Source organism: Brassica rapa, chromosome A05 (genome assembly GCF_000309985.2).
Source record: "Brassica rapa cultivar Chiifu-401-42 chromosome A05, CAAS_Brap_v3.01, whole genome shotgun sequence".
NCBI classification, from domain to species: Eukaryota; Viridiplantae; Streptophyta; class Magnoliopsida; order Brassicales; family Brassicaceae; genus Brassica; species Brassica rapa.
Window position 1 is genome coordinate 3,504,122 of NC_024799.2, and position 12,028 is coordinate 3,516,149.

Genomic DNA, 12,028 nt, shown 5'->3' on the forward strand with positions numbered 1-12,028 from the left:
CTCGCTAACTGATTTCCAGTGGATGACGGTGGAGGTAGTACTAAGAGATCTCATCCTTTCTGAGTACGCAAAGAAGAACAACGTGAACGCATGGGATCTGACACAGTCGGAGATCAGAGATATTATTCTAGGATATGATACAACCGGAATTTACTAATCTCAGCACCAACAAGTATTTTAAATTTGGTTTCTCTCTTTCTATGCATTAAGAGTTTTTTCTAAATTATGAATTAAGAGTTATAGTTTTTGCTTGCTTGCTTTTTTTCTGTAGGGTTATATAACAACATTACCAAACTTTGATTTCTCTACAATGCACTTCTTGTAGAGTATGATTTATGCAATTTTGAGTGCCTTTTGAAACTGCTTTGTTTTGCTTACTAGCTGCTGCTATTGCTTATTATACGATTCAATTTTCAGAGAAATTCTTGTATTGAGACATCACTTTGTTTTTTTTTTGTCGTAGTTTGGATGTAAATGTACTAGAAGATATCTGTCTGATAATTGAGAAGCTTGCCTTTGTGCTCCAAGTTCTATGTTGATTTTGTTTTTCTTTAATTTCAGTTTTCAGTGGGGTTGTACTCACCGTCAACTCAAGGCAAGAGTTTCAGCATATGGGAGAGTTGGTGCCACTGTTGCTGTCTACACGTCATCGATTCTCGAATACTTAACTGCAGTTGTTCTTGAGTTGGCTGGAGACGACAGCAAATATCTGAAAGTGAAGAGAATCACTCTCATCAAATGAACTATTGCTGGTGGAGGTGTTATCCCTCACATCAAGATCACCAACGACTGAGTTGCATAGCTACTGGTATGTGGGTTTAGCAGTCGCCTTTAGCTTACTGACTTTTATTGTGCTCTTGTCTGGACATACTCAAGTGTTATATGGGTTAATTTCAACCTCCTAGGTTTCTTGTTTTAATATGACATAAAAATGTATACAGATTTTTTGTTGTTCCTCTAAAAATACACAAACAAAACAAATTTTGAGAGTTGCCATTTTCTAGTGGTATATAAACTGTTAACATCGTTTAGAGTTTTCCTTGTTGTAATCTATCTTGTTTCAGTTAATAGGAGTCTCAAACTATGTTAACGTGTTAGGTATCATGGGAAGCATAAACATCACTGAAGTTAGACCTTGGCATTCGGTCGGTTCTTTTCGGATCCGGATCCGGATCCAATGATCCAATTAAGTACTTTTTTTTTGGTTCGGCCAGTTCTTCCCAGACCTAAGTCGATTCGGGTCTATAACTAAAACACCTGTAAAATACATGTATTTTTTGGAACCGTATCAGATCCGGGTCGGGTTATACGAAAAAGATACTAAATATCTGAATTCTATCAAAATTTAGTCAAAATTCATCATATTTATCAGAAAATTTCAAAATAACTAAAACTAAACTATTAAGAATTGATATTAAACATTTTTAAACTCTAAATTCGACATTTAAAATTTCATATTACTTGAAAATATTATAAAAATAATAAAAGATTGTTAATAAAAAAAAATTCAACTAAATCATAAACTAAAATATAGAAAATAGAACACATGAAATCATAGTTTAGAATTTCTTGTTTTTAACTCGGGTATGAATCGGTTCTTATCGGGTTGGTTCTATTCGGATCGGTTCTTTTCGGGTTTAGATCTATTCAAGTCGGTTCTTTTGGGTTCTAGTTCTTTTATATAGAGAAATTTGAACCCAACTAGAAACTTATAAATTTTCGGTTCGGTTTCGAATCAGATATTTTCGGATCGTTCTGATTCGGATTTTCGAATCGGGATAAAGTGATCCCATGCCTAAAATTGAAGTTATGGCTGTACAGCTAAACACGGTTTCAAAATTCTAATAAAATTTAGTAAGAGTTATGGATAGGACTCCGATTCCAAAGATCTAATCTATTAATTTATGGTCATATTCTTATCTACTATTAACAAGTCATAATAAAACCACTTAAAGAATTAGTTAATATGACATATTTGATTATTTATATTAAAAATAATAAACTAACTATAAATGTGAATTTTTTTTTAATTATTACAAAATCTGTTGAGATAGAATCTGACAAAATCTTACTAAAAATTTAAATATTTTATAAAATAACACATTAATTAATTTTGTAATTAGTAGTATAATGTTATTATTATAAATCAATGTTAATTAAAATTTTATTCTAAAACAAGATATACAAAGTCTATACTATATTTTTATAAATTTTATAATTATATTATGTATTATATAAAATTAACACAAGCAAAATCGCAAATATCACATAACCAAAGGCCCAATAACTGATGCCGTTTGAATAACCGCCTAAGCACACCGCCTCTGAGTTTTGTATATAACTACTACTCGTTTCCCTTGATAAAGAAAAAAACAAAAAGCGACTCTGTTCAGCGTTTGGATTCGAAAACACGAGCCATGTCGAGCAACAACGATGGTATGCTCGAAGAGAAGTCTCGTAGATGGACGCAGCTAAACTCGAAACGCTATGGAGACAACAAGAGGAGGTTCGGACACGTGGAGACTCAAAAGGAAGACATGCCCCCTGAGCACGTCAGGAAGATCATCAAGGACCACGGCGACATGTCATCGAAGAAATTCACCCACGACAAACGCGTATACCTAGGAGCACTCAAGTTCGTCCCTCACGCCGTCTTCAAGCTCCTTGAGAACATGCCGATGCCTTGGGAGCAGGTCCGTGACGTGAAGGTTCTGTACCACGTCACCGGAGCCATCACGTTCGTGAACGAGATCCCGTTGGTCGTGGAGCCTATCTACATGGCTCAGTGGGGTACTATGTGGATCATGATGCGGAGGGAGAAGCGGGACCGTCGCCACTTCAAGAGAATGAGGTTTCCTCCGTTTGATGACGAGGAGCCTCCTCTTGACTACTCGGATAACTTGCTTGACGTGGAGCCTCTTGAACCGATTCAGATGGAGCTAGACGAGGAGGAGGATTCACCTGTCTACACTTGGTTTTACGACCACAAGCCGTTGGTAAAGACCAAACTCATCAACGGTCCTAGCTACAGGAGGTGGAATCTCTCGCTTCCCATCATGGCGACGCTTCACAGGCTTGCGGGACAGTTGCTGTCTGATAATTTAATCGATCGGAACTACTTTTACTTGTTTGACAAGGAGTCTTTCTTCACAGCAAAGGCTTTGAACATGTGCATACCCGGCGGTCCTAAGTTTGAGCCTTTGTACCGAGATATGGACCAAGGGGATGAGGATTGGAATGAGTTTAATGACATCACGAAGCTTATCATTCGCTCTCCTTTGAGAACTGAATACAGAATAGCTTTTCCTCATTTGTATAATAACAGGCCGAGGAAGGTTAAACTAGATGCGTATCACAGCCCTATGGTTATGTATATAAAGACCGAGGATCCTGATCTTCCTGCTTTTTATTATGATCCGTTGATTCACCCAATAAGCAGCAATACCAATAAAGAAAGGCGGAAAAAGAAAGTTTATGATGATTATGATGACGAGGAAGAGGAGGATGATTTTACGTTACCCGAAGGAGTGGAGCCTTTGCTAAAGGACACACAACTCTATACCGACACTACATTTGCTGGAATCTCTTTGTTGTTTGCGCCACGGCCTTTCAATATGAGGTCAGGGAGGACGCGGCGGTCCCAAGATATCCCACTGGTGTCAGAGTGGTTCAAGGAGCACTGTCCTCAGTCTTATCCTGTTAAAGTTCGGGTCAGCTACCAAAAGCTTTTGAAATGCTATGTGTTGAACGACCTGCACAGTAGACCACCTAAGTCTCACAAGAAGAAGCACTTGTTCCGCTCTCTCGCGGCTACAAAGTTTTTCCAAAGCACCGAACTGGACTGGGTCGAAGCGGGTCTACAAGTCTGCCGGCAAGGGCATAACATGCTGAACCTGCTGATTCACCGCAAGGGTTTGAACTACCTTCATCTCGATTACAACTTCAACTTAAAGCCAATGAAGACTTTAACCACCAAAGAGAGGAAGAAGTCTCGTTTCGGGAACGCTTTCCATCTCTGCCGGGAGATCCTCCGCCTGACGAAGCTTGTAGTCGATGCAAACGTCCAGTTCCGCCTCGGTAACGTAGACGCCTTCCAGCTGGCTGACGGGCTACAGTATATTTTCTCCCACGTCGGCCAGCTGACGGGCATGTACCGTTACAAGTACAGACTCATGAGGCAGATCAGGATGTGCAAGGACTTAAAGCACTTGATATATTACCGTTTCAACACCGGTCCCGTTGGTAAAGGACCCGGGTGTGGCTGTTTTTCCTACGAGGAATCGTTCCTCTTCTCGAACGATGGCTAGGGAACCTTCTCGGCCGTCAGTTCGAGGGGCGTCACTCGAAAGGAGTTGCGAAAACCGTCACGAAGCAGAGAGTCGAAAGCCATTTCGATCTGGAGCTTCGAGCTGCCGTTATGCACGACGTTCTCGATGCAATGCCTGAAGGTATCAGGAAGAATAAAGCCAAGACGATATTACAACACCTTAGTGAGGCGTGGCGGTGCTGGAAAGCTAATATCGCTTGGAAGGTCCCTGGTTTGCCCGTACCTGTTGAGAATATGATTCTTCGTTATGTTAAGTCTAAGGCTGATTGGTGGACGAACGTTGCTCACTACAACCGTGAGAGGATCAGAAGAGGAGCTACAGTTGATAAGACTGTTTGTAAGAAGAATCTAGGAAGGCTGACTCGTCTTTGGCTAAAGGCGGAACAGGAACGGCAGCATAATTATCTGAAAGATGGTCCGTACGTTACTTCAGAGGAAGCAGTGTCGATTCATACGACCACTTTTCATTGGCTGAAGTCAAGGAAGTTCTCTCCGATTCCGTTCCCTCCACTGTCATACAAACACGACACGAAGATTCTCATCCTGGCGCTTGAGAGGCTGAAGGAATCATACGGTGGTGCTGTGAGGTTGAACCAGCAGCAGCGAGAGGAGCTTGGTCTGATCGAGCAAGCTTACGACAATCCTCACGAAGCTCTGACGCGTATCAAACGTCTTCTCCTCACGCAGCGTAACATGAAAGAGGTTGGGATACAGTTTATGGATCTCTACAGCTACTTGATTCCAGTGTACGAGATAGATCCTCTAGAGAAGATTACAGATGCTTATCTTGATCAATACTTGTGGTACGAGGCTGATAAGCGCGGCTTGTTTCCAAACTGGATCAAGCCGGCGGACTCTGAGCCGCCGCCGCTTCTGGTTTACAAGTGGTGTCAAGGTATCAATAACTTGCAAGGCGTATGGGACACGAGTGATGGGCAGTGTGTGGTGATGCTCCAGACCAAGTTCGAAAAGCTCTTTGAGAAGATTGATATTACTATGTTGAACAGGCTTCTCCGTTTGATTCTTGATCACAATCTCGCAGATTACATGTGCGCCAAGAACAACGTGCTTCTGGCTTACAAGGATATGAGTCATACCAACTCTCACGGTCTGATCAGAGGACTTCAGTTTGCGTCGTTTGTCGTTCAGTTTTACGGACTGTCTCTTGATCTCTTGCTTCTCGGTTTGACTCGAGCTAATGAGATCGCTGGACCGCCGCAGACGCCTAACGAGTTTATGACGTTTTGTGATACAAAAGTTGAGACGTGTCATCCCATAAGGATGTACGCTCGGTACATAGACAGAGTTCATATAGTGTTTAAATTCACCCACGAGGAGGCACGTGATCTTATCCAGCGGTATCTCACTGAGCATCCCGATCCCAACAATGAGAACATGGTGGGATACAATAACAAAAAGTGCTGGCCGAGAGACGTGAGAATGAGGCTGATGAAACACGATGTTAATCTCGGTAGAAGCGTGTTCTGGGGCATTAAGAACATTCTGCCTCGGAGCATCACGACTCTGGAGTGGGAGAATGGGTTCGTCTCTGTGTACAGCAAGGATAATCCTAACCTTCTCTTCAGCATGTGTGGGTTTGAAGTTCGGATACTTCCCAAAATCAGGACGGCCCAAAGCAATGCTAAAGATGGTGTGTGGAATCTGCAGAATGAACAGACCAAGGAGAGGACTGCGGCTGCGTTTCTCCGGGTCGACGATGAGCACATGAAGGCGTTTGAGAATCGTTTGAGGCAGATTCTCATGTCGTCAGGATCAACAACTTTCACCAAGATAGTCAACAAGTGGAACACAGCTCTGATTGGTCTCATGACTTACTTCCGTGAAGCCACTGTCCACACGCAGGAGCTTTTGGATCTTCTCGTCAAGTGTGAGAACAAAATCCAGACGAGGATCAAGATAGGGCTGAACTCAAAGATGCCTAGCCGGTTTCCTCCCGTTGTCTTCTACGCTCCAAAGGAACTCGGCGGGCTGGGAATGTTGTCGATGGGCCATATCTTGATCCCGCAAAGCGACCTCAAGCACAGCAAGCAGACGGACGTTGGTGTAACCCACTTTAGAAGCGGGATGAGCCACGAGGAAGACCAGCTCATACCAAACTTGTACCGTTATATACAGCCATGGGAAAGCGAGTTTATCGACTCGCAGCGCGTGTGGGCAGAGTACGCTTTAAAGAGACAAGAAGCACAAGCCCAAAACAGGCGTCTTACATTAGAAGATCTTGAAGACTCTTGGGATAGAGGGATCCCTCGTATCAACACACTGTTTCAGAAGGACAGGCATACTCTAGCATATGATAAAGGCTGGAGGGTGCGGACCGAGTTTAAGCAGTACCAAGTCCTGAAACAAAACCCATTCTGGTGGACACACCAGAGGCATGACGGGAAGCTGTGGAACTTGAACAACTACCGAACTGATGTTATCCAAGCTCTTGGAGGCGTAGAGGGTATCCTCGAGCATACCCTCTTCAAGGGGACTTACTTCCCAACGTGGGAGGGTCTTTTCTGGGAGAAGGCGTCTGGTTTCGAGGAGTCGATGAAGTACAAGAAGCTGACGAACGCGCAGAGGTCTGGTCTTAACCAGATTCCGAATAGAAGATTCACTCTCTGGTGGTCTCCGACGATTAACCGGGCGAATGTTTACTTGGGTTTCCAGGTGCAGTTGGACCTGACGGGAGTGTTCATGCATGGAAAGATTCCTACGCTGAAGATATCTTTGATTCAGATATTCCGTGCTCATTTATGGCAAAAGATCCACGAGAGTGTTGTCATGGATCTTTGCCAAGTGCTGGACCATGAGCTGGAGGCTTTGGAGATAGAGACTGTCCAGAAGGAGACGATTCATCCGAGGAAGAGTTACAAGATGAACAGCTCTTGCGCTGACGTTCTTCTATTCGCTTCCGGTAAATGGCCAATGTCCAAACCTAGCCTGCTCGCCGAGTCGAAAGAAGCCTTCGACCAGAAGGCGAATAACAAGTACTGGATCGATGTGCAGCTTCGATGGGGAGATTACGACTCCCACGATATTGAGCGTTACACCAGGGCAAAGTTTATGGACTACACAGCGGATAGCATGTCTATCTATCCGTCTCCAACGGGCGTAGTGATTGGGATTGATCTGGCGTATAACTTGCATTCAGCGTTTGGTAATTGGTTCCCTGGTTCGAAGCCTCTTGTGACTCAAGCGATGAACAAGATTATGAAGGCGAATCCGGCTCTACACGCGTTGAGGGATAGGATAAGGAAAGGTTTGCAGTTGTACTCGTCCGAGCCCACGGAGCCGTACTTGTCGTCTCAAAACTATGGGGAGATATTCAATAATCAGATTAAGTGGTTTGTTGATGATACTAATGTCTACCGCGTCACGATTCACAAGACTTTCGAGGGGAATCTAACGACTAAGCCGATCAACGGTGCGGTTTTTGTTTTCAATCCGAGAACTGGACAGCTGTTTTTGAAGGTTATCCACACGAGTGTTTGGGCTGGTCAGAAGCGTTTGGGACAGTTGGCGAAGTGGAAAACTGCTGAAGAGGTTGCTGCGCTTGTGAGGTCTCTACCTGTTGAAGAACAGCCGAAGCAGATCATTGTCACACGTAAAGGAATGCTGGATCCGTTAGAGGTTCACTTGCTTGACTTCCCAAACGTTGTTATCAAGGGAAGCGAGCTTCAGCTTCCGTTCCAGGCTTGTCTCAAGATTGAGAAGTTCGGCGATATGATTCTGAAGGCGACGGAGCCGAAGATGGTTTTGTTCAATATCTATGATGATTGGTTGAAGAGTGTTTCTTCTTATACCTGCTTTTCGAGACTTATTCTGATCCTACGTGCGCTTCATGTGAATAACGAGAAGGCTAAGATGTTGTTGAAGCCGGACAAGTCTGTTGTCACTGAGCCGCATCACATCTGGCCATCACTCACCGATGAACAATGGGTGAAGGTGGAGGTAGCACTAAGAGATTTAATCCTTTCTGACTATGCGAAGAAAAACAACGTCAACACTTCCGCTCTAACTCAATCGGAGATGAGAGATATTATTCTAGGAGCTGAGATCACTCCGCCGTCTCAACAGAGGCAACAGATAGCTGAGATTGAGAAACAAGCCAGCCAGGTTATCGCAGTCACAACGAAAACGAGAAACGTTCATGGAGACGAGCTCATCGTCTCCACCGTCACCCCCTACGAGCAAGCAGCGTTTAGCTCCAAGACGGACTGGCGCGTGCGTGCAATATCAGCAACCAACCTCTACCTAAGAGTCAACCACATCTACGTGAACTCGGACAACGTAAACGAGTCCGGATACACGTACATCATGCCGAAGAACCTCCTGAAGAGGTTCATATGCGTAGCGGATCTCCGCACCCAAATAGCTGGATACTTGTACGGTATCAGCCCTCCGGATAACCCTCGAGTGAAGGAGATTCGTTGCGTTGTGATGGTGCCGCAGCGGGGAAGCTCCCAGGCTGTTCACTTGCCGTCGTCTCTCCCTGAGAATGATTTATTAAACGAACTCGAGCCATTGGGGTGGTTGCACACGCAGCCCAACGAGCTTCCGGAGCTCTCGCCGCAGGATGTTGTCTCTCATTCCCGGATTTTTGAGAAGAACAAGAGGGGATGGGATGGAGAAAAATGCATCGTCATGACGTGCAGTTTTACTCCGGGTTCGTGCTCTTTGACGGCGTATAAGCTGACTCAAAGTGGATATGAATGGGGACGAGTCAACCAGGACGCAGGCGGGAGAAGCGATCCTCGGGGTTACGTTCCCACGCATTATGAGAAGGTTCAGATGCTGTTGAGTGATCGTTTTCTTGGGTTTTATATGGTTCCTGAAAACGGATCGTGGAACTATAATTTTATGGGAACGAAGCATGCGGTGGATATGAAGTACAGCGTCAGACTTGGATACCCGAAGGAGTACTTTGACGTGGAGCATCGACCTACTCATTTTTTGGAGTTTAGCAACATGGAGGATGCTGACATGGCTGAGGGAGATCGAGAGGACATCTTTGGTTGACTTTATTTCTCTACAATGCACTTCTTGTAGACTTGTAGCTGCGTATGAATAATAACTGTTCTTACTACTATCTTTGAGTATGATTTATGCAATATTGAGTGCCTTTGCAACTGCTTTTGTTTTTTTTTTTGTCTTTATTTCGAGATCTTGAGTTCTGCTTGCTGGCTGGTGCTATTGCTTAGTTTACGATTCAAATTTTCAGAAAAATTCTTGTACTGAGACATCACTTTGTTTTTTTGTCGTATTAGATATTTGTAGTAGTTTGGATTTAAATGTAGTACTAGAAGATATCTGTCTGATAATTGAGAACAAGCTAACCAATGATTGAGGTTCAGTCCCCAAGTCCTAAGTGCTTTGCTAGTTAAAATAGCTACGGAAGTTTGTGTTTAAGAGTCGACTGTAGCTTATTGATTTGTTTTGCTGTTATCTGGACATAAGCTCAAGTGTGTATATGTATTAATTTTAGCCTCCTAGGTTTCTGGTTTTATACTCGCATACTCTTGTAATCTTGCTATTCTCTTATGGTTATGGATGATTTTTATTGAGTGCTTCGTTTTATCAATTTTATAATGGTCTGTTCTACGTAACAGAACGTTCTAAATCATATGGTTAGAGGCTGAAAACAACTGCCAATGTCTTATAACAACCAACAACAACAACATTCAATTGATGCAGAGTTTCAAAGAGTTACATATTACTAGACAAATACATAAGATCGTCTCATACATTAGTCTCAAACCAAAGCACACACCAAGTCCGCCTCACAGACTAAGGAGAATCATATCATTCATATTACTACCACACACAGAAACCATTAAACTTTTTTCATAACCATAACTTGCAACAAATCAGATTTATTAGCTGAGTTTTTCTTAATAAGAGATTCAGTTGATTACCTCTGTTAATTGCAGGTCTGAAGGTGTCTTCCATAACTCATAACCGGTGCAGGCTCTCTACCACGTGGCATAACAGGTTTCACAGTCTCAAATGCCTCCACAAGCAATGCAACTTTCCTCTTCCTCGCTGAGGAAAGTTTGGTAACAGCACGCTGCAGAGCACAATCAAACATCCAGTCCTCTGAGTTTCTCCTCTCATCTATGTCCTGATGCTTGAGATCAACCTTTTCAGTATCCGCATCAGCTACAACTGGAAGGTAATTGGGTTCTCTTGGGTTGAACTCCCTCAAATCCTCTGTCTCTGCCAGAGGTTTCTTGCCTTTGGTGATAGTCCAAGAAATGGTGGCATCTGACTCTTCTTGGTTACATGGCTTTTGTTTACGGTTATATGGAATCTTTGTAGTTTCTTCAGTTTGGTCTTGAAGCTCCTCTTTGTGATCTTCACTAGCATCATCTGCTTCTGAGTTTTCTTGGATCTCTTTCACTGAGTCATCTAATAGAGTCTCCTCCAAGTCATGATCACCTTCTAAAAACCTCACCATATCTTCACTATCAGAGTCATCATTGACTTCACAAGAAGTCTCTTTCACTGAGTCTTTAACTAGACTCTCCTCCAAATCATACTGTCTTGTTTCAGTTCCATGTTCACCTTCTGAAGTCTTCACCATCTCTTCAGCACCTTCAGAGTAGTAATCATCAGCCTCATGAGTCTCTTGGATCTCTTTCACAAAGTCAGCTACAAAAGTATCCTCCATACCAGATTCTTTTAACTCCATGTCATCATCACTTTCTGATAACTTCACCATCTCTTGAGTATCTGAGTAATCATCTGAATCGGTTTCAGAACGAGGTGCTCCTTCAGAGATAGCTTCTGAGATTTGAGTAACAACATCAATCTCAATAGTCTCTTTCTTCTCCTCAACATACATCTCCACAACATCTTCCTTAGAAGCTTTCTTCTGAGACTTCAAACTCCGTCTCCTCGAGGATATAAAGCTTTTGAGAGGAGGATACTGCTTGTGGAGATGGCCGTTGAGTGAACAGTACGTGTAAGGACAGACTTTCAAGACAGAGGTTCCACTAACTTCATCATCAGTTCCATCATGATGAAGCATCAGATAGTCTGGAAACTTGGAGTCTTTCAAAGTAGAGGAACAAGTAGCTCTCTGTGAACATCTCTTGAAACTTGGAGCCTTTGTCAAACCCCTAACCATCCTCGAACTCGGCTTCTTGATACTTTTCTCTTTTATAACTCCATGACGAGAATCATGTTTCAGACCGGTTTGGTTCTTCTGATTAAGTCTACTCTTGTTCTCCTTCCTTGCCTCAGAACTAGAGGTGCCTTTCATGTAATTAGGAGACATACCTGTCCCTTTAACAGCAACTAGATCATGTTTCTTTGGTGGTGTTTGTGGCTTACCTGATTGAGAAACCGAACTGTCTATAACCTTCCTTTTAGGTTTTGTCCGCTTCTTCATCGTCATCATCTCCGGTCCAAGGCTCTTGACATGTTCTTGACAAAACCGAGTTTCAGGCTGGAGATTATAAGACTCGGTTGCTTGACAAGTCTTCCTCTGAACCATCTTCTCAAAGTCTTTGCTTTGCCTGAAGACAAAGCTATTGTTTGTTTACAGCACAAGAAGAAAGAAGAAAAAAACGTAAGATTCTCTTTTGTTTTTTCAATGGTAGGATACGTATGCGGTTTTGTCTTAGTGCATTTATAACTTTACGTGAATTTTGTTCAGACTTGAAATATTTTGAATATAACTTTGTGATTTGG

General features: G+C 43.0%; 1 protein-coding gene and 1 pseudogene across 4 annotated transcripts; one reads left to right on the forward strand and one right to left on the reverse strand.

Moving 5' to 3' along the window:
- The first annotated feature begins 1,769 nt into the window (after window positions 1–1,769).
- LOC103867076 lies at window positions 1,770–10,186 on the forward strand (annotated as a pseudogene).
- Window positions 9,990–11,968, reverse strand: LOC103867077 (calmodulin binding protein PICBP). Of its 4 annotated transcripts, XM_033292259.1 has the most exons (3): window positions 11,062–11,968; window positions 10,928–11,001; window positions 9,990–10,897 (listed from the first exon to the last, which is right to left on the reverse strand). In XM_033292259.1, the coding sequence occupies exons 1-3, from the start codon at window positions 11,829–11,831 to the stop codon at window positions 10,254–10,256; spliced, it is 1,488 nt and encodes a 495-aa protein (XP_033148150.1). In that variant the 5' UTR covers window positions 11,832–11,968; the 3' UTR covers window positions 9,990–10,253. The 4 variants fall into 4 exon arrangements, with proteins under 4 accessions (XP_033148150.1, XP_033148149.1, XP_033148148.1 ...); XM_033292258.1 differs by having other exon boundaries at window positions 9,990–11,001; window positions 11,062–11,965; XM_033292257.1 differs by having other exon boundaries at window positions 10,928–11,965.
- Window positions 11,969–12,028: the final 60 nt, after the last annotated feature.

Coding starts and splice junctions, on each gene's coding strand:
- LOC103867077 (XM_009145109.3), bottom strand. CDS start 11,831: ATGGTTCAGAGGAAGACTTGTCAAGCAACCGAGTCTTATAATCTCCAG.